This window comes from Protopterus annectens, chromosome 13.part0 (assembly GCF_019279795.1).
Source record: "Protopterus annectens isolate FY-2018-M chromosome 13.part0, PAN1.0, whole genome shotgun sequence".
NCBI classification, from domain to species: domain Eukaryota; kingdom Metazoa; phylum Chordata; order Ceratodontiformes; family Protopteridae; genus Protopterus; species Protopterus annectens.
Window position 1 is genome coordinate 1,038,364,096 of NC_056747.1, and position 23,027 is coordinate 1,038,387,122.

The following is a 23,027-nucleotide window of genomic DNA, read 5'->3' on the forward strand; positions in this document are numbered from 1 at the left end:
TTTCCCTTCCTTTGGTCTCTTTTTCATTATCCACCGTGGATACTGGACCACAGTCCAGTCCTGCTTTTACACCCCTATGCGGTCGATCGTAGGACATTCCAGGCCTCAAGTTGACCACATGGTTTCTCCAATTCCACTAATAGCTAGAAAGCCCGGGTCTTCCTCCTAGTTTGATAGATACTTCTGTCTTCCCACAAGGCCTCTACAAGGAAGACTTACAAAAGTAAATGGAAAAGGCTCTCTGGTTGGGTTCTACAGAGGGAATTGGACCCCATTCACTGCTCCTATCTCTGTGGTCCTAGAATTTTTAGCATCTGTTTTTCAAGGAGGAGCTAATTTTTCTACTATCAGAGTCTAATTACCACTTGGGAGAAAATGCTTCTTCATTAGCTTATAAGTTGTGTTCAAGACATTTCTAAAATGTATTTTCTTGCTTAGGCCTCCAATGAAGGATCATCAACCCCCCCCCCGGGATTTGATGGTTGTGCTGCAAGGGTTGACTGAGAAACCCTTTTAAACCATCAGTTAAGTCTGATTTAAAATTTTTGTCATAGAAAACACCTTTTCTGGTAGCCATTATGTCTGCAAGATGAGTTTCTGAACTCCAGGCTCTGTCTTCCACATCTACTTATTTTATTTTTCACAAAGATAGAGTTACCTTATGGACCATTCCATCTTATTTGCCTAAAGGAGCCTCAGCAAATCAAGCAATGAATTTGCCTGTTTTGTAGCCCAACTTTGCTAACAAAGGAGAATATGTGCTCCATCTTTTGAATGTGGTAGCCAACTGTGATTTTATCTCCACACAACAAAAGATTTCAGGAAGTCAGAACAATTGTTTGTGTCCTCCCCAAACAAATTCGCTCACCAGTTTCTAAAATTACGCTGGGCAAATGGATTACTGATTGCTAACTGTAGACAAAGGAAATGCAAAGTCTGTCCCTACCCTGGTCTCCTAAAGCACATTCCACCAGGTCTGTGGCTACCTCCTCTTCTTTTTGGTCCAGAACGTCTATTGACAGTTGCGCAGCAGCCATGTGGTCTAATTCTCATACCTTTACTGCTGATTATAAATTGGATTTCACTTCCAGGAGCAGAGCTGCCTGTGGTTCTACAGTACTCTGGTATATCCTTCCATGATGGCCACCCTAAGTTAAAGTAGCTGGGGATTCTGTCACAGTTGTGGAATAAATGAAAAGGCCAATGTCAAATATTAAGTTGTGTACTCACCATAGCTATGCATATGTGTTGTCCATTTTCATTCTTCCTCAACTCCCTACCCTCCTTCCCCCTTTCTATCATTTCTTGGAGTGACCTTGTAGTTTTTGTGGAACTCCTGTTCCAGGTTTGAACCCCAGTTGTGCTACATCTACTCTTAATCTGAGTATGCTTAGCATTAATTACTTCTAGACCTTTTAAAGCAGCAAACTCGATCTGAAGTATAGCAGGCTGGCTGGAGAGTTATGGATAGAGGAAGGAGCTTAAGAGTTAGATCCAAGAGTAATGCAAATGTGGCTGAATTGGATGCAAAGTCTGATCAGAGACCCCAGTTGTTGAGAGAATGAAAATGGACAACACAGATTCATAGTTATGGTGAGTACATAACTTTAATGTAATTGAAGTCTAACAAGAGAGTATTTCTTTAGATATTTGATCCCTCAATGGTATTAAAATAATTTCTGCAATCTTTGGAGGGCATTGAGGGGGATTTATACCCAACAATGAAATAATTAGGTTTGTTAATGGTGGTTTGGATCTGTAGGAGCTCTAGGTTAGGGTTATAGCTAATTTGACATGAGATGATGTTATTTCTGACAAATAAAGAAAGTCCCTTGCAATTACCCAAAAGCCTGAAAGAATGACTGGTGCCAAACCCTGATATAGAAGGACTGCTGTCATTGCATTGAAACATGTCTTAGTAACTACAGAAATATGAATATAACTACAGAAATATGAATATGTTCAAGATGTTCTTCATGTTTTACTGTTGCAGTCATCACATTTGGGTTATTCCCTGCCAGGGTAGCCCTCAGTCAGCCCAAATATCAGCGGCTTAGTATTTCTGCATCTGGTTGCTCCAGGACTGACGTCAGGTTGTTAGTAGTATAAAGTAAAGCAGCTGATGCCATTGCATCAGTCTTTCTTGCCGAGGAGCATGAAGCAGAAGCAGTTCCCACGAGTGCCGGTCGGTCGCTACCTGAGTTTTCGGTTTCCGAATTGAAGTTGAAGTCTTCTAAAGCTAAGTACCCCATTGGGGATCCTATTTTCTTGCTCTAACCGATGTCAGAAAAAGTTAACAATTGTCTAGCCTGTGGAAAGCAAATACCCCCACCGAGACTTTCATTCTTACTGCATTACTTTTGCTTAGGCCCAGACCACGACATCTCCCGCTGTCACTTGTGTGTTTTGTTCAACGCCAGAACTATACGTCGTCAGGCCCTTATTGTAGCTAGATATTTTCGCTCGGTCCTCAAATTCCGATATGGCTTTGGTAAGCCATCCGATGGCAGATCTTCTGAAAAAAAAACGTAAGGATAAAGACATAGACAGACCACACAGGTCCAAACCTACTGACGATGCTTCTGTTAAGCTGGTCATCAGATCTCCGGTCCTCAGTGAGGCGCTTTCGTAGCCCCTGATGCCTGCTTCTGTGGATTTACAGGCCGTTACAGAGACACTTTCAGAGTCCGGTATGCCACGAGACTTTTCATCGACTAAGGATACTGCAGATGTCTCTATCTTGGATGGGTCCGGAGCTGCTGAGCAGGCACCAGCTTCCGAGGAAGTATTTCGCACTACCGATTTTGAACACAGACCGACTTCTTTCACATCTACCGTTCTTACGAAAACTAACGAGTTTCTAAGGGCCAGGTTACGAACCACACCCAACTGACGACCCAATCTCAGGCACCTGCTTCCTTGCCTCAGTCTCAAATGTTTAAAATGGTGGAAGACCTTATAAAGCTGATCAGGGGAAGCCGAGCTACCCCTTCCAAAAGAAAAAGAGATTTGTCCCCAGTAGTTTTATCTGAACAGGAGTCCAGTGACTCTGATGCATCTGAATATGAAGACATGCAACCCCTCTCTGCTTATGAGGATTCTGATACAGAGGAATCCATTCCTTCAGCCACTCCACCTGAGGACTTTTCCTTTGAGAAAAAACCCTACATACTTTAAGGGAGCATTTCCAATGGGAATGTCAGGACTACTCTCAGTCTAAAAAGACTCAGGGAATTCTTAGATCTTCCACAGCACAGACCTCTGACCATTCCTCCTGTCCCGGATGTTGTGGATGATGATTTTATGGAATCTAGCTTAACTCCTGACACCCTCCCTCCTGCTCCCAGAAACCTGACCGGTACTATAGAGTCCCTGACTCTCACATATTTCTTTTAAAAATCCTACTGCTGACCCTGAAGTTATTTCTCAAGGGACCAAAGGAATTAAAGCAACCCCCTCAGATAGGGATTCTCGAGCATTAGATAGATGGGATAAAAAAGTATACACCTCTGCTACTCTTGCTATTAGAGCACTAAATTGTCAGTTCCATATGCTAAAATTTTAGTAACATACCATGGAACTCCTCAAACAAAAAATGTAATCTTTTCCTGCTTGTGCAGAAAGTAAAGAGTTACAAGAGTTAATGCATTCTGCAAGTCAAGTAACTAAGCACACCTTACAATGTGGTTTTGTCACCCTAGAAGCATCTTGCAGGGCAGCGGTCACTGGTTCTGTCCTTAGAAGGCATGCGTGGCTTAAGGAACAGCTCTTGCCAGACCATGTCAAATCCAAATTATTGGACGTACCCTTGCACAAAGACAACTTATTTGGCACCAAGGCATAGGAGGCCTTAAAAAAAGATGGAAGAAAAAGCTAAATCTATGCAGACAGTTAAGGACTTTGTGCAGGTCCAGCCACCCAGGTTCAGTAGGCATTGCCTCTCCAAGCACTGGTCCTTTCCTGCCCCCTCCAGGTCAGCTCAGCCCAAACCCCAAGAAGCAGGTCACCCAGACAGCAGCTCCAGGGAATGCAGAGATCTAAGCATTGGAGTTCCTCCTCTTCAAAACCAGGGAGTGCTAAGCCACCACCTCATGGTAAGAACTCACAATGACTTTCCACTTCCATCCCCTCCCTCTGCCCACCTGCACTTGCCCCTAGGAGGAAAACTCTCCTTCTATGCAAGCACCTGGGCCACCATTACCAATGATCACTGGGTCCTCAACATAGTGTCCCAGGAATACTAATTTTATTTCCACACACTACCAACCCCAAAAGGGTTCCCAGATCTTCCCCCAAACCAGTGGGCAGAGGCCAAAAAGCAAGTCCTTTCCCTGCTCTCTATGAGGGCAATAGAGCACTTTCATGCAGAACAGATAGGGCAAGGCTTCTACACCAGACTCTTCTGGTATCCAGAAAAGAGGGCACCTGGCACCCCATCCTCTATCTTTCCATTCTAAACACCTTTCTGGTGATACCAAAATTCAAAATGCTCACCCTCCAGTAACTACTACCTGTGCTCTCCAAGGATGCTTGGTTAACCACCCTAGACCTAAAAGAGGCCTACCTACACATCCCAATCAGAGAATAATACAGGAAATATCTACATTTCAGGGCAGGATCACTGCATTTTCAGTTCTCTGCTCATCCCTTTGGCTTATCCACTGCTCCCAGAGTTTTCACAAAATGTCTGGCTCCCGCCATTGCATTTTGCAGGCAAAGAAATATTCAAATTTATCCATACTTAGACTACCTAATTCAGGCAGACAGTCAGGAAAAGCTGCTCAAGCACCTGGCCTTTGTAAAGGACCTACTGACCTCCCTGGGGTATACTATCAACGAAAAGAAATCCAAACTAGTACCTACCCAAAAAAATATATTCCTGGGAGCAAGCCTGGACACAGCATCCCAGGTGGCATTACTTACACCAGAAAAGCAAACCTACCTGACAGCCTATTTCTCTCAACTAGCCACCAAACCCCAGTTATCCGCAAGGAAAGTCCTGCAAGCTCTGGGGTTCATGGCTTCTTGCATTCTGTTCATTCCATATGCTAGACTGCATATGAGGAAACTACAATGGTACCTAAAAAGCCTTTGGTGTCACCACTCTCAAGACCTGGAAACTCTTATACCAATGATATCTTGTTTAAGGAAAGATTTTCTTTGGTGTGCAGCAGCATGCTACCACAACAAGGGACTACCCTTCACAACCCCATGCTGCCCAGACCCTCACCACAGACGCATCAGACTGTGCCTGGGGTGCACACCTGGACGGCAGGTGCATACAGGGCCAATTGAGCCCACATCAAATACATTTGCACATCAACCAAAAAGAGATGTTAGCTGTCCAGCACGCACTGACAGCTTTCAGACCTCTACTCTCCCTGGGGGCTGTACTGATCAAAACCAACAACACCACTGTGATGTGGTACATCAACAAGCAGGGGAGGGACTCACTCGTACCCTCTGTGCAGGTCCGCCATGACCCTTTGGCACACGGCCTCAGCCAAGCAACTACGCCTGTTAGCACAATTCCTGCCAGGATCTCTAAACTCTTTGGCAGACAACTTAAGCAGAAATTATCTGGACCCACACGAGTGGCACCCCGAAGGTCGACCTCTTTCCTTCCCACTCCAACCATCAGCTCAGCAAGTTCTGCACCATGGAGACTCCCTGCAAGGCCTGGAATGTGAATGCTCTATCCTTCCAGTGGGTCAGTCTCTCGGTCTAGGGATTTCCCCCACTACCACTCATTACAAGGGTACTGCTCAAAATAAGGGAGGAAAAACCGAGGACAATCCTGATTTCCCCAGACTGGCCACGCCAGCACTGGTACCCACTGCTGCGCAGCCTGTCACCTCTGCCACCATGGAATCTCCCTCAGATCCCAACCCTTCTGACCCAGAGAGTAGGAGAAGTCATGCATCCCAAATTACAGACCCTCAGTCTGGCAGCCTGGCTTATTCTCTGACCACTCCACAAGCTGCCAATCTCAGCAAACAAGTTCTAGATGTTATAAATGAGGCCAGATGCCCTAGCATTAGAAAGTCTTATGCTGACAAATGGAAAAGGTTTTGCACCTGAATCCAGGCTAAGGGAGCCGGAATGGCAAAGCCCTCCTTACCTCTCATCCTGGATTACCTTGCTGACATACTACACAGGGGTCTATCCTTTTCTGCTATTAAAATTCATGTCTCTGCTATCTCTGCTCATTTCAGCACAGAGCCACCTCTTTTCCCACGCCCTCTCATCAAACAGTTCCTAAGAGGGGCTAACAACTTGAGGCCACCCAGAAGAGCACCTACCCCAGCTTGGGACCTACACTTTGTGTTAGAAAAGCTCACCCTGCCCCCCTTTGATCCAGCAGCTTCAGCAGAGTTAAAGTTTCTCTCATGGAAGACAGCCTTGCTTCTGGCCATCACTTCAGCAAGAAGAGTATTCGAGCTACAAGCACTAATGGCTGTAGAGCCCTTCACATTTTCCATGCTGACAGGGTCTCCCTCAGGACTAACCCATCCTTCATGCCAAAAGTGGTGTCCAGTGTGGCTTTCAACCAATCCATTAATTTGCCCTTTTTCTCTAACCCACAAAACAAGGGGGAAAGGATACTGCACTCTCTAGATGTGCACAGACAGCTCAGATTCTATCTAGAAAGGACTAAATCTTTTAGAAAGACTGATCAATTGGTCAGCTTTTCCGTAAGAGCAGAGGGCAAAGCTATGTCCAAATAAACCATTTCCAAATGGATAGCACACTGCATCCATTTCTGCTACAAGCAACATGGGAAACCTCCTCCCAAGGGGGTCAGGACACATTCTACCAGAGCAACCTCCACCTCTGCAGCTTTCCTCAGAGGGGTCCCCACCAGGGATATCCAGGAGGCTGCAACATGGACATCAGTTCATACCTTTACCAAGCATTACCACCTTCTATCTTCTCCAAATCCAGGGCAGGCTTTGCCACCGCAGTCTTGCAGGGCATCCTAGCCAGCCCCCAGTCTTCTTGACTGCCTCCACCCTTTTCTTCAGCTTTAGGAATCAACCCAAATGTGATGATTGCAACAGTGAAACACGAAGAACATAGTACAGTTGTGTACATTTATCATAAATGTCGATGTTCGAGTATATTCACTGTTGCAGTCCTGGTTTCCCTCCCTCCATCCCCCTTGTCTCTCTCTCTCCTTACAAGGAATTTTTGGTATTTACTTTTTACTGGTGGTGTTTTTCCACCATAACCTAGCTCCCTCTTGGGGGCTCTTAACAGGGCAAGAAAAACTGATGTAATGGCGTTGGCTGCCTTATTTTATATTACTGATGACCTGACATCAGTCCTGGAACAATGGTAACCGCAAAAATACTAAGCCTCTGGTATTCGGGCCGACTGAGGTCTACCCTGGCAGGGATAATCCAAATGTGATGACTGCAACAATGAATACACTTTAACATCTACATTTATGGTAAGTGTACGCAACTGTACTTTGCAGGAGGGCATCAAGTTCAGGAATCTTTCTATAATGTGATCAGAGTAGCCACAAATGGGGCAACAGCAGACTAAGGAGGCATGTTTCCAGTAGGTAGAGAATTGCGGCTCATCACAGTACTCAAGGACTGGAGAAAGACTGTTATAGTAGACCTGGAATTTTTATGGATGACTTATTTAGGGCGATACTCTGAAGTTAAGTCATATCGTAGCTACTCTAACTGCACTTGTAAAGAGTAAATTAGGTGTGCCAAGAATTTTGACAAGTGGTGTTCCACCTGTTGGGCACTGCATGGCTATTGGTCTCATCTTAGCTATGCACAGCTAGGAGTCTGTGCTCCTACTCTCACCAAGAGCAAAAACAGTAGCACTAATCCTAAGCTGATAGCTGAGAAAGCGGGTCACAGATTTGCCTGCTGTCAGTAGTAATGTCGCATAGAGACAAACTCATTAAGCCTTACTTGGGGTGTGCAAATCAAAGCAGACCTTGCAAATACAGTCTACTGAATGACTATTCTAGGGAGGCCAAAATTGGTTGTTTCAAGGTCTGGAACATCAGTATGTTGTGCTAAAATGGAAGTTGAACGTCTGAGACTGTGTCATGCTAAAGTTACGTATTTTGATTCAGGATTACACCTTTGTCATTAACCACATGTCACTGTTACAGTTTCATCCATAAAAAGATTAACATTCACTTTTGTGAAGAATCACTGTGATTGAATGATGTGAAGGCCATGATATTGTCTTTTCAAGAGTAGAGCTGGAGGCAACTGTGAGCTCTCTATGAAGGAAAAATGTGCAAGAACATCATCTGCTTGCAAACATATTTCCTTGTAAGCAACTGAGTTATGTCATCAGTCATAGGACTGTTTTCACAGTGCACCTCACTTTCATATTTAGAAAATATATTTTTGGTTGGCTTGCATAAAGTATGAGACTTGAATTTATGGTATTATGTGTATCTTTGTATTTAAATTTGTTTACCAGGTAGTATGTTGATCAAAACTAATCACTTAACATGCACAGCCTAGGTGAAATACAGTGCACTTTACATTTTACATAGTAGACAATCACAGAAAATGTGTAGAAGCAGTAGAAATTGACCTAGGTAGCGAGATTCATAAAAAACACTCGAGACATGTCAAGCAGACTGGTATGTGGAATTTGTTTTGCTCATTTAATTTGATACTTTCTTTCACTGGCTCATTTGTATTGTTAAGCAGCAGGAATCCCCCAGAAGGCAAAAGCATGTACTTGGTATTATTTGACAATGTTCTTACCTTTGCACCATGCCATATGGTGTACAAAGTGCCAAACAACAATTTTGCTCCATTGCCCAAATGTATTTGGCCTCTACTTTTTTTTTATAAAAGTAAAATTATCCCTGTGGCATGATATTGGGCAAAGTGTTAACTGCAGACTTAAACCTCAGTGACATCAACATGGAGAAGAGTGAGATACGTCCATAGTTATTAATGGATGCACCATCATGAGTGTGCAGAAGTGTTGCAAGTAAGGTCTGTAGGCACAGCTCACTGTAGCCAATATCCCAAAGGCGATGTCACCAAGGGATGCAGTAAATTTATTTCAGATGTTTTTTTAATAGTAAACTTTGTAGATTTTTTTTCTTAAACCACAGCCCAAAAAACAAATGAATGAGAAGGATACAAATGTATTGTGGCACTCAACTTATTAGATTCAGATATGCACATATGAATATGAACAAAACACTTTTAACTGGGGAGGAGTGAATTACTTAAAAATATACAGTCAGGCAATGCTATTTGTGATGAATACTGTTTGATTTCTTTTTTCTTTTTAGGTACAAAAAATATCTGAAGACCTCATGCAGAAGATTAGCTCACAAAATCGAAGAGCCCTTGATCTGGTAGCAGCAAAATGCTATTACTATCACTCCCGTGTTTATGAATCTCTTAACAAGCTTGATTCAATTCGAAGGTGAGTGTGAGCATGATATTGTTTTATGCTGATTACATTGTCGAGAAGTTTTCCAGGAGCTTTAAGCTGCATGTATATATAGTCCTTGCATTTCTTGTTTTCTTATGTTTAAATCACTTTAAAGAAAAATGTGCATGGAAGTGGTTGGTGATGTCTTTTAGCTGGCATTGTTCTCTGACCTCTTGGAAGGAGCAATTTGAAGTAGAAGTTATTTTGTGTTTGCTTGGACCGTGACTCACGTTCTGCATTTGCATGATTTTTGGCTTGGAGTTATTGTTCCATTTTGCACACTACCTTATTGAAAAGCTTCTGGATTGGATAATTTAGTATGTTAGTGACGCACATTAGTATTTTTTTGGGTTAAAATACATTACAAAATCCCTACCAAAGTGTGATGCAGGAAACATATGACAAATTCATTACTTTTGTCAGATCCTAAAGAAGATCATGTGTGTGGGCCATACAACAACTTTTCAAATAAAACAAATGGACACAAAATAAGTTGACAGCATATGCTTAGGCCCAGATTGCCTTTTGGAAATTGGGAACATTTGGTAAAGAAAGAGGTTGTAGTGCTTAGACCTATTTTGCTAGATTTAACACAGGGTAGCTGCATGAGATTCCATACCTCTCAACTGCACAAATTTTTGCAGAATGTTCAGATTTTTGCCTCATTTTTTTATCTGTTCCTCATAAAATTTGTGATTTTCTGTAAAATCACTGGGATGATCTGAGGGTTGAAGTCACTAAATAATGATGTACATTTGTATTTCAGACTTCATATCCTTCAGAAAAATGCATGCCAAGACAAATCCTTTTCTAGTAACTTTGAGTTTATAAGAGCAGTATTTAAAATCTGTCTGTATTTTTGGGCTTTTGTCACCCTCTTTCTGTCAGGCTTTGTCCAGATTTTTTATGCTTAGAGGTTGAGAGGAATGCTGAGAGTCTTGAATTTTCTGGACTTGAAAATACAAGTCACTTCTCTACAGTGAATTGTAGTGAAGAATCTTCTCATTAGGATAGTACTTTCTACTTTTATTTCCTTATGCATTATGCAGTATAGTCATTAATCTTGCAAGTACAGTTATTGTATTGGTTTACACATGCACAGTTGCAGCATGTTCATTTTAGAATCTGACAGGCACACAAGGCACTTTTTTTCAGAACTGATATGCCACTGCTTGAAGGCTTTGAAGCTGTAACCTGTAACACTCAAAGGTGCCAATGTAACTGTTTTCTATTAAGCCGTTATTGTTTTCCACTAAACCATGATAACAAGTCTGTTAACAAAAGTTGGCATTTTTCTTTTTTTAATTCTACAACAGAAGCAGTTTCTTTACAGTCCTGATTGCTGTGCTTGTGTTTCTGGGTTTCAGCTTCAGTTTATTTTCACTTTGATCACTTGCAGTACAGCATAATTACTATTTAAAAATATTCCTGCTGCTGTGCTGTGCTGTCATGTACAGATGTCCTTCAAGAATGCAACTGCAGTCCTTGCATATGGGTTGTCCTGCCTCAGGCAGCCCTTCGGTCGGCCGGATTCCAAAGTCTGGGTCCGGCGTCGGCTGATGTCGCCTCTTCCCTGACGTCAGAGCGGCTGGGGTATAAAAGCATCAGCCGACGCCATCTTCTTCAGTCTTTCTTGCCACGTGGTGCCCGAAGCAGAAGCAGTTCGCAAGTGCCGGTCATCCAGCTCCTGTGTTTTCAGATCCGAAGTCATCAAAAAGCTAAGTACCCCGTTGGGGAACCTTTTCTTGCCTCAGCCGATGTCAGATAAAACTGCAAAAGTTAATAATTGCTTGTCTTGTGGTAAACAAATACCTCATAAGGACTTCCATTCTTACTGCTTTCCCTGCCTCGGCCCAGACCACGACGTCTCGGCCTGTGCTGCCTGTGCTTGCTTTAATAAGCGCACACTTATGCGCCGGGCAGAATTTGCTGAAGACTTTTTTGGGGAAAATTACTCCTATATCATGCCGTCGGAACAACCGACAGCACATATTTCCAAAAAACGGAAGGACCGGGACCGACATTCGCGGCCCGCGACTTCCACCGACACCACGCTAAAGCCTACCGCGAGTGCATCGGTCTCTTCGGAGGCGGTAATTCTACCGCTCCAGGCCGACGACACTGCTTTACCGCACACTTCGGTCCCGGAGGCTTCCCCGGTGCCGGTTGTTTTTCCTCCTGAAAGTTACTCCAGCACGTGGGGCAGCTAGGCCTCCTGTGTCTGTCTGTCAAGGCCTACACACGTGCTAAGGCTGCCAGCCAGGCTAAGTCTCACCCTCCTAAATCTTTTTCACAGGGTCCCACTTCTGATAAACAGATCATGACTTTAGCTGCAGATCTAATTTCTTTAATCAGGGGCTCTCAGGCTCATCAAGACAGAGGTTCTCAGCCGCCTTCAAGCAAAAGGCCTAGGGTTGAGCAGGCAGATACCCTTTCCTCAGATGAAAAGTCTCTGGTGAGTCAGGCCTTTCAGACTCCCAGGAAGAATCCTTCCCGGCCTACGAGGATTCTGATGCTGATGAATGCATTCCCTCTGCCTCTCCTCCTGAGGATATTTCTTTCGGGGAAATTCTCCATTCCATGAGAGAGCATTTTCAGTGGCAGGGCCAGGATTTCTCCGACTCCAGGAAAAGGCTTCGGACCTTCCTTAAGTTACCCCAGCACAGGCCTTTAGCTATACCCCCAGTGTTAGATGTATTGGATGATGTGTTCGCAGACTCCAGTACTTCTCCTGATTCTCTCCCTCCTGCTCCTGTCAAGCCAGACAGATATTACAGGGTTCCTGAAACTCATAAACATCTCTTTAAGGCCCACTCTGTTGATCTAGAAACTATTTCTCAGGGGCCCAAAGGAGTGGCCACTTCCACGGCCAAAAATCCTTTGCCCGCAGACAGGGAATCTAGGTCCCTGGAGAGGTGGGGTAAAAAAGTTTATACCTCATCCACCCTTGCCATGAGGGCACTTAACTGCCTTTTTCATATGTTTCAGTATCAGGATTTCTTGATGGATGATTTGCAGAAAAAGTTAGCCTCTCCTGAGCCTATAGATAGAAAGGCCTTGCAGGATTTGGTTCATAATACTCAGCAGGTTAGCAATCATTTTCTTCAGTGTGGTTATGATGCATTGGAAGCTTTATGTAGGGCAGCTATGACAGGGGCCGTCATACGTAGACATGCTTGGTTGTAAGAACAGACATTACCAGATCATGTTAAAGTAAAGCTTCTAGATGCACCTCTGGAAAAAGACAAGCTATTTGGTGCTAATGCACAGGGTGTGTTGAAATCAATTGAGGAAAAGGTTAAATCAGTACAAACAGTCAAAGATTTCCTCGAGGTTCAGCCACCAAGGTTCAGTAGGAATTGGCCTTCGAAGAATTGGTCCTTTCCAGACACTGACAAGTTCCAAAGGGGAAAAAACAGGCGTGCTCGATGTAGAGGGCAATACCGAGGCTCCTACAGGGGCCGCCAATGGCAACCAACTAATCAGAGAAGTGGCGCAGGAACTTCTACTGCTCCGCAGGGACAATCACAATGACTTGACTTTGACACTGCCGACCAAGGCTCAAAGAGAAGCACCTTTAGGCGGAAAATTATCTATATTTTCAAAAAATTGGCACGTTTTTACAAAGGACAAATGGATTTTGGACATAATAGACAAGGGTTACAGGTTCCACTTCCATACCTTACCAACAAGACAAGGCATGCCAAACCTGCCACAAAATCAAAGGGCAGAGGCACTCATACAAGTTTCAAAGCTACTACAGATCAAAGCAATAGAAAAGGTTCCTCCTCCGGAACAAGGCCAGGGATTCTACTCAAGACTGTTCCTTGTTCCAAGAAAAGAAAAGCAATGGAGGCCTGTACTGGACTTGTCCGCTCTAAACACTTTTCTCATTGTGCCAAAATTCAAAATGCTGACGTTACAGCAACTTCTTCCCATGCTGGGCAAGGGGTCTTGGCTGGTTACTCTGGACCTCAAGGAGGCATACCTGCATGTCCCAATCAGACACAGCTGCAGAAGATACCTCAGATTTCTTGCAGGGTCAGAGCATTATCAATTCTCAGCATTGCCTTTTGGCTTATCTACTGCGCCCAGAGTATTCACGAAATGCCTGGCATCAGTAATTGCACATTGCAGACTTCAGGGGATACAAATATATCCTTACCTGGACGACTGCCTTATACAAGCGGACAGCAAGCAAGGCTTGATAAGACACTTGGACTATGTCATTCACTTACTACAGGCTTTGGGATACACAGTCAACATTCAAAAATCAAGACTACTGCCATCCCAACAAATAATTTTTCTAGGAGCCAAACTGGACACAAACTCACAAATGGCTTTCCTCACAGAAGAAAAACAAGAACAATTACCAGGTTACTTCAAAAGCCTAGCAAAGCACACCCAGATGACTGCAAGGAAAATCCTGCAGGCCCTGGGTTTCATGGCATCTTGCATTCTTCTGTTTCCACTGGCAAGACTACATATGAGAAAACTACAATGGTACCTAAAAAGTTTATGGTCTCAACACAGCCACAACTTGGAAGCAATTATTCCACTCATTCCATGTCTACAAAAGGAATTTTTGTGGTGGGCACAAGCAAGCCAGCTAAACAAAGGCATGTCTTTCAACAAACCTCAAGCAAGCCAAACCATTACATCAGATGCCTCAGATCATGGATGGGGGGGGGGGGGGAGGGGGCACATGGAGGGCAGATGCATTCAAGGGCAATGGACACCCCGAGAATTGCATCTGCACATCAATCAAAAAGAGATGTTGGCAGTGGTTCATGCAATCGAGGCCTTCGGAAAATTTCTTCAGCAAGGCCATCTGCTAATAAAGACAGACTACACCACTGTTATGTGGTACATAAACAAGCAAGGAGGTACCCATTCTTACCCCCTCTGCAGACTAACAATGACTCCTTGGGAAAAGTCCCTGAAACTGAACATACAGTTGCAATCCCAGTTTGTCCCAGGCAAGGACAATGTTCTGGCGGACAGTCTAAGCAGAAACATTATGGACCCGCACGAATGGATGTTGCATCCAGACATTTTTTCACAAATAACTCATGCATGGGGAAGGCCGGACATAGATCTATTTGCCTCACACCTCAATCATCATCTGAAGAAGTTCTGCTCAAGGACACACCATCCTCAAGCCTGGAGAATGGATGCTCTCCTTCAGCTGGAATTCTCTAACAATCTATGCATTTCCACCTCTACCATTAATGACCAAGGTGTTACTGAAGATCAAAACAGAACAACCGAAAGGCATTTTGATAGCTCCAGACTGGCCAAGACAGCACTGGTATCCATTACTAAGGAGCATAACTCGCACCAAGCTGTGGCTCCTGCCTCAATGGCCTCTGCTTATAACTCAGCACAATTACAGGACTGTTCATCCCAACCTACAAACATTGCAACTGACAGCTTGGAGAGTTCCATGACTTCTCCCCATATCTCTCTCTTCAAAAAAGTTCAAGAGATCTTACTGGAAGCACCCAGACCTTCCACCAGAAAAACTTATTCAGCCAAATGGAAGAGATTCAACATCTGGAATGCCAACAAGGGTCAGGATGCATCAGTAATGAGCATCCCACAGATACTAGAATACTTGGCAGAAATGCTTCACAATGGCCTTTCATATTCTTCCATAAAAATACACGCTTCAGCAATTTCAGCAAAATACAACTGTGATCCACCTGTGTTTTCACATCCTTTGCTAAGACAGTTTCTAAGAGGGATAAAGAATATTAAACCTCCAAGAAAACCACCAGTGCCTGCATGGGACCTCAACTTCGTCTTGGAAAAATTAACTCTTCCTCCTTTTGAGCCAGCAGCATCTTCAGAATTGCAATTTCTCTCCTGGAAAACAGTTTTCCTGTTGGCAATTACTTCAGCAAGAAGAGTTTCGGAAATACAGGCCCTCATGGCAGTACCTCCATTTCTCATTTTCCATCAGGACAGAGTGTCTTTAAGAACCAATCCTTCATTCATGCCAAAAGTGATATCCAGGGTTTCTCTAAATCAAGCAATTCACCTGCCTACTTTCTTTCCCAATCCTCAAAATAAAGGAGAGAAGCTTCTGCACACTTTGGACATACACAGGCAATTGCGCTACTACTTGGACAGAACAAAGGCCAACAGAAAGTCTGACCAGTTATTTGTAGCTTACGCTGCTGGAGTACAAGGAAAGGCAATTTCCAAACAAACAATTTCAAAATGGATTGGAAACTGCATCAGATTCTGCTACTCTTTCCATGGAAAAGGTGTGCCAGCCAATATCAGGCCACACTCCACCAGAGCGACAGCCACTTCCACAGCTTTTCTAAGAGGAGTGGCTACAAAGGACATTCTAGAAGCTGCTACATGGAGCTCCATGCATACATTTTCCAAACATTACAACCTGCCTTTATATTCCAGATCCCGAGCAGGCTTTGCTTCTGCAGTCCTGCAGGGCATTTTAGCTACACCATCCTTATCTTAGATCCTACCACCCCCAGCTTGGCTGTGGTATTCAACCCATATGTAAGGACTGCAGTTGCATTCTTGAAGGACATAGTACAGTTTTGTACCTACCATAAATGTAGATGTCCGATAGATATGCAACTGCAGTCAGGTTTTCCCTCCCTCCTACCCCTCTGTAATTCTCTTTTTTAGGGTCCACTTCCCCCTTTTCATATTAGCTGGGGATATCTGTTATGGTGTATCTGTTTATTACTGTTTTGCATGTCTGGAATTTTTATCCATTCACTAAATTTAGCCTTCCTTGGAGGGCACCTGGCATCTGGGGCAAGAAACACTGAAGACGATGGCGTCGGCTGATGCTTTTATACCCCAGCCGCTCTGACGTCAGAGAAGAGGCGACATCAGCCGACGCCGGACCCAGACTTTGGAATCCGGCCGACCGAAGGGCTGCCTGAGGCAGGACAACCCATATGTAAGGACTGCAGTTGCATATCTATCGGACATCTACATTTATGGTAGGTACAAAACTGTACTTTTTTGATCTTCTGTATTCAGCATAAGATTGAGTGGTATATTGACCCCTCCAGCTGTATGTTCTATTTTGCTTCATTGTTCTCACAGCATTTTGAAGGCAGTGTAGTCTTTTTGCAGAATGCTACATGTTGTTTCTCTTCATTTGGCAGTGTTTGTTAAACAACACATTCAGAATACTGAATGGAGCTTCTCTGCAAACAAGAAACACTAACAAAAGCCATGTAGTGTTTAGTCAACAGCAACAGAATGCTGTTTGATTCCGTGGGATCAGCAGTATGTATTTTTGTCAAGATTAAAATGTTTGTTGCTTCTCTGCAGTCATTTTTTGTCTAGCTCAAAGGACTAAAGCAGAGTTATTAACAAACTGTTTCTTGAGCCAAGGGTGCATGGTTTGAATCTTTCCATTTTCAATTGTCTACTGTGTGACCTTGAGGAAGTCATTTAACCAAACATTGCTTTGGAGTAATTGGGAATTTAGACTAGACTCCTTAATCGTTTCCAGGACTGCATGCCGAGTAACTGTGAACTATAACCACTAATGTTTCAGTTAGTAATAAACTTTTTCTGCTGTTTTTTTTTTCTTTCTTGGTTGTGTTTCAGGGTTTCATTTGCAGTTTATCACTTGCTGTTCATTATTTCCCTTAAAGTGCTACTTGCTGTGGCTGTGCTGTCGGGTAGTTTCTGCATATGATTACTTGTGTATTGCATCCCCCTCCACATATGTGCTTTCTTTATATTGCTTCCCCAGTTTCAGCAGCACTTGTGAAAGCAGTGTCATTTTTAGTCAGCAGCAAAATGTTCTATGTTGGCTTCCTTCTAACAGCAGTGCTGGTGAAAACACTATCAAGCAATACAGTGGGACATGCCTGTTCCCTGCAGTCTGATGTGCTTCTGAAAGCAGTCTGCGTTTTTAAATCGGCAGCAGGCTGCTATATGCTGCTCTACCTTATTATTGTAACTAAGCTAGTTATACATTTGTGTTACCTAGACCACCATCTAATCATATTAGCTGTTAATCTTTGCACTTAATAATCCTTGGGGGGGGGGGGCACAAACCATCACCACAGAGTCCCAGCATGCTTTAGTCTCATCCTTAGCTAACCTACTTTCTCTTGATTTTCCAAGACAGTATAGTAACCAACTCATATTTACTGACCACCCACTTCTATAATTTATTGACTCCACCTGTGAGAGCTGCTAATATTTATGTGAATTGGAGGCTAGCTTCTCTATCCTACCCACTGTCACTGAACAGCACTGCAGTAGCACTAAGTTGCCACAACAGGAAAGACATTACTCCTACATATTCTGAGCTTGCAAAAAAATCATTGCTTAAGCCTCTTAAGCCTCCTAGATAACCTGTTAGCTTGCTCAGCCATGTAGAACAAGTACTAACCCCACACCTGCTGCTTTGGGAGTTGTCTGTAATTCACCCCAGTATCCTTAAGGTCCCATAAGACTGTAGCTCATTCTAGAGCTGTCTTGGTCATTGATGACTCCTTGTAAGACATTGATGCAACATGTACCAGGATGGCAAAGGATAAGGTGATAGATCCCTCTCTGGTGAATGAATTAGGGATGTTACTAGGGACTTTCGTAGTCCTGCCCCAGATAGAAGTGTGACCTCTTGTTGCCATGTGGAGTAAATGGTCTTTAGGGTTCAACTCTGGGGGAATGCAAAGAGACGCTGTTGAGTTGTGCTTATTCTTCAAAGGCTGTAGCAGAGCTATATTCTGCTTTCACCAAGAATGATTTCTAAATTAAAGGATAAATTAATTTGCTTCAGGAAATGACTAGCTCATTTGGTGTCAGACTAAAAGGGATCCTGTATTTTGCATGGGATGAAATGGTCAATACGCTTATCAGCTTTGCCATGAGTGGTCTACATCATTTATCCCCAAGTTTCACATACTGGCTAAAACTTTTGGCCCCCCCCCCAATAATGGCTTTTTTAGGCAAAGTTCACAACACTGACATCCAAACATAGCAAACTCCAATGTGGGTATCAAGGTAGCAATGCTGAATGCCAGAAACCTAAAGAACAAGATCTCTGAACATGAGGCCCTCCTTACTGTCAATGATTTCAGCATCTGTGTAGTTGCAGATACCCAATTCCATTGTGGTAGTACCATTGCCTGCATCCAGGGTAACAATGTATGTCATACATTTAGATCCACTGGCAACTGTTGTGGAGTATATGCATCTATGAGTAACCCCTATTGTCACCAGATTTCACGTGGTACAAGTCTAGAACTGGTTGAAGTCCTAGATGTTCATCATTAGATCTCTGTTATAACATCTAAGCTATATGGGACATATCTTGCAAGGATTGGATGATCAGCCAGCTTTCAAAGCGTTAGGGCACTGCCCATATACCCTAACCATTGTTCAACTCGAGTAAAGCGGTATAAAGTGAGCAGTTTGGGTGCCAAAATCTCACAACTGTTTTGCTGATGAGTGCTGAATGTTGCGACTTCAGTGAATCAACTGCTGGCTAGTACTTCTTCAAAGTTTGGCAGATAAGTCTTACATTACAGAATGCCTTTCAGTTATACATTTCTTCACCAAAAAAATAGTAACATTTTTCTATCAAAAATTATTGCTGGGTGTAGGAACTATTGATGTTCTTCGTGTTTCACTGTTGCAGTCATCACATTTGGGTTATCTGCTTGCAGTAGCCCTCCGTCGGCCTGATTATCAAAGTCTTGGGTCCTGCATTGGTTGCTGTCTCATCTTCCATGACATCAGCTAACGCCATTACATCAGTCTTTCTTGCTGTGCGGTGCCTGAAGCAGAAGTAGTTCGCAATTCCCGGTCAGCCGACTCCTGAAATTTCGTTTTCGAGTTTCAGAACCGAAGTCAACAACTAAAGCTAAGTACCCTGTTGAGGAAACTTTTTCTTGCTCTAAACCGATGTCAGTAAAAGTCAGTAATTGTATTTCTTTTGGAAAGCAAATACCTCACAAAAGATTTTCATTCGTACTGTATTCCTTGCCTAGGCCCCGACCACGACGTACTTCACTGTTGGTTTTGTGCCTTATTTAAACAACGAACTATTCGTCGTCTGTATATTACACTTCCAAATATTTTGGTACTCTGTTCAATTACCCAAGCCATCCGACTACCGACATTCCAAAAAAACGCAAAGATAGACAGAGACAGGCCGCCTGGGTCCAAAGCTGACGATGACGCTTCTCCTAAGCTAGTCGCCAGTTCGCTGGTACTCAGTGAGGCACTTTCACAGCCCCTGATACCCGCTACTTCAGATTCGCAGGCCTCTACTGAGACCCATTCAGTGTCCGGTATGCAGCGAGATGCTTCAACTGTGGAACCTGTGGATATCTCTACCTTGGATGGGTCCGGAGCTGCTGTGCAGGCACCGGCTTCTGAGGGTGTATTCAGGCCTACTGACTTGCATGTTAAACCGACGCCATCTTCTTCAAGGCCTAAAACTCGATCCATGTCTAGAAAACCGACACCCAGACCGCATGGTCAGGCCTCTATGCCTAAAAAAACAAATGATAAGAATGGCTGAAGACCTTATTACTTTAATCAGGGGAAGCCAACCTTCCCCCTGTAATAGACCTAGGACTGAATTTGCTTATGATTCTTCTGATCAGGATTCTGAAATTTCTGTTTCCTCTGACCAGGATTTACCCTTATCTACCTATGAGGATTCTGATGCAGAGGACTTTCGCTGGGAAAGCCAGGATTACTCTGATTCTAAAAAGAGGCTTAGGGATTTCTTACTCCTGCCCCAACACAGGACTTTAGCTATCCCCCCTGTACTGGACATTGTTGATGATGCCATTTCGGAATCTAGCTTGGCCCCTGACTCCTTACCTCCTGCTCCTAGAAAACCAGATCGATATTACAGGGTTCTTGACTCTCACAAGTTCCTCTTTAAAAATCCTACTGCGGATCCTGAGACCATTTCACAGGGACCCAAGGGCATTAAGGCTACTACTGCCAAAAATCCTACCCCTCTGATAGAGATTCCAGGGCGCTGGGTAGATGGGGTAAGAAGGTATACACTTCTGCAACCTTGGCCATTAGGACCTTAAACTGCCAGTTTCATATGTTGGAAGTATCAGCAGCATATTATTGGATTGCTTAAACAGAAAATGATGTTGATTCCTGACTGTATTGAAAGTAAGGATTTACAGGATTTAATGCATTCTGCTGAACAAGTTGGAAAACATACTTTGCAATGTGGTTTTGATTCACTAGAGGCATCTTGCAGGGCTGCTGTCACTGAGTCTGTACTTAGAAGGCTTGCTTGGCTAAAGGAGCAATCTTTGCCAGATCATGTTGAAGTTAAATTGCTGGATGCTCCCTTAAACCAGCACCGCCTGTTTGGCAACAAAGCAGAAGTAGTACTTAAAAAGATGGAGGAAAAGGCTAAATCTATGCAAACCGTTAAAGATTTCCTGCAAGTACAGCCTCCAAGATTTAGTAGGCATTGGCCCTTTCCTGCCTCTTCCAGGCTTTCTCAGTCCAAACCCAGAACCAGCAGAACAACCCAGGCTTCAGTCCCAAGGTATGTACAGGACTAAGCAGTGGGGGGGCTCCCACTTCCAAAGCAGGGAGTAGTAAGACACCCCCCCCCTGGTAAATTGCCTCAATGACTTAACTTTAAAACTTCCAAGCCCTTCTCAACTGACTGCTCTTTTAGGGGGAAAGATTGCTCTGCAGGCAAAAAACTGGGAACTCATTACCCAGGACAAATGGGTTTTGAATATAGTTTCCCCAAGGATACAGATTCCACTTCCACACTTTACCAACCCCAAACGGTTGGCCAGATCTACCCCCAAATTGGTGGGCAGAGGCTCAAAAGCAAGTTCTCTCTCTTAAGTATAAGGGCTATTCAAACTGTCCCAGAAGAGGAAAGGGGACAAGGTTTCTACTCAAGACTTTTCCCTGGTGCCCAGAAAAGACAACTACTGGTGTCCTATCCTGGATCTCTCTATCCTAAACACTTCTTTGGTGATCCCAAAATTCAAGATGCAAGTCTTCACCAGTTGCTTCCTATGCTAGGCAAGGATGCCTGTTGGCAACACTGGATTTAAAGGAAGCCTACCTGCACATCCCAATCAGGGAATCTTGCAGAAGATACTTACGCTTCAAAGCAGGCTACATGCACCATCAGTTCTCGGAACTGCCCTTTGGCTTATCTACTGCGCCCAGGGAATTCACAAAGTGCCTAGCTTCAGTCATTGCATTTTGCAGGCAAGTAAATATTCAAATATACCCATACCTAGACGATTGTCTAATTCAGGCAGAAAGCCAGGACATACTTTTCAATCATCTGGCGTTTGTACAAAAGGTGCTAACTTCTCTGGGGTACACTATAAACAAAACAAAATCACATCTTGTTCCCTGCCAACAAATTGTATTTGTGGGAGCAAGCTTGAACACAACTTCCCAGATGGCTTTCCTCATGCCAGAGAAACAAGTTAATTTGACAGCTTACTTCAAACTAATGGCCACAAAGACCCTGCTGTCTGCAAGACAAATACTGCAAGCCTTGGGGTTCATGGCCTCCTGCATTCTCCTAATTCCATATGCAAGACTGCAAATGAGGAAACTACAAGGGACTGCCATTCACTCTACCCTCTGCCACCTAAATCCTAACAGACACATCAGACTATGCATGGGGGGCTCTCTTGGCAGGGAAGTGCATTCAAGGCAAATGGAAACCAAGTTAAATATACCTGCATATCAATCAAAAAGAAATGTTAGCTGTACAGAATGCTCTGACAGCCTTCAAGGACCACATTCTTCCAGGACAATTAATGGTAAAGACGGACAACACCACCGTTGTGTGGTACATAAACAAGCAGGGGGGAACCCACTCATAACATCTCTGAAGACTAGCCATGGCTCTGTGGAACACCGCTTTGAGCTACCAAGTGCACCTAGAGGCTCATTTCATGCCAGGAAAGCTAAATACACTGGCAGACTAACTATGTAGAAATGTCATGGACCCACACGCATGGAAACTGGAACCAAAGACATTAAACATGTTGATAAACAAATGGGGGAGCCCAGATATTGACCTGTTTGCCTCCCCCCAAAACTACCAATTGGATAAATTCTGCACAAGGATTCCCCACAAACAAGCTTGGAAAGTGGATGCCTTGTCCTTCACCTAGAACAATCTATCAGTTTATGCCTTTCCTCCTCTGCCTCTCCTCTCCAAGGTACTACTAAAGATAAAACAGGACAAACCAAGGATGATACTGATTGCACCAGACTGGCCTCACCATCACTGGTACCCCCTTTTGTGCAGTGTCACTGCTGGCACCATGGCACCTGCCTCAGACCCCCTACCCTGTTGTCCCAGCAGGAGAGCCAGATTCTGCACCCTCAGCTTCAAAGCCTGAACCTAGCAGCCTGGCTAATTACCTGATCTCTCCGTTACCATCCCTCAGTAAACAAGCGTTTGATGTCATTCTGGAGGCAAGGAGACCTAGTACTAGAAAATCTTATGCTGAAAAATGGAAAAGATTCTGTTCCTGGAGCCAAACAGGGGATGGGCACAGCAGCGTCCAATTTATTTCATATTCTTCAATACT

At 43.8% G+C, this 23,027-nt stretch overlaps 1 protein-coding gene across 1 annotated transcript in view; it reads left to right on the plus strand.

Annotated features, from left to right (window-relative positions):
* The window catches only part of PSMD3 (proteasome 26S subunit, non-ATPase 3), an 816,031-nt gene that overhangs the window by 184,113 nt on the left and 608,891 nt on the right, over window positions 1-23,027 (plus strand). The window contains exon 4 of the mRNA XM_044055035.1: window positions 9,299-9,435. Coding sequence (XP_043910970.1) covers window positions 9,299-9,435 — 137 coding nt within the window. The remainder of the gene's footprint in view (window positions 1-9,298; window positions 9,436-23,027) is intronic.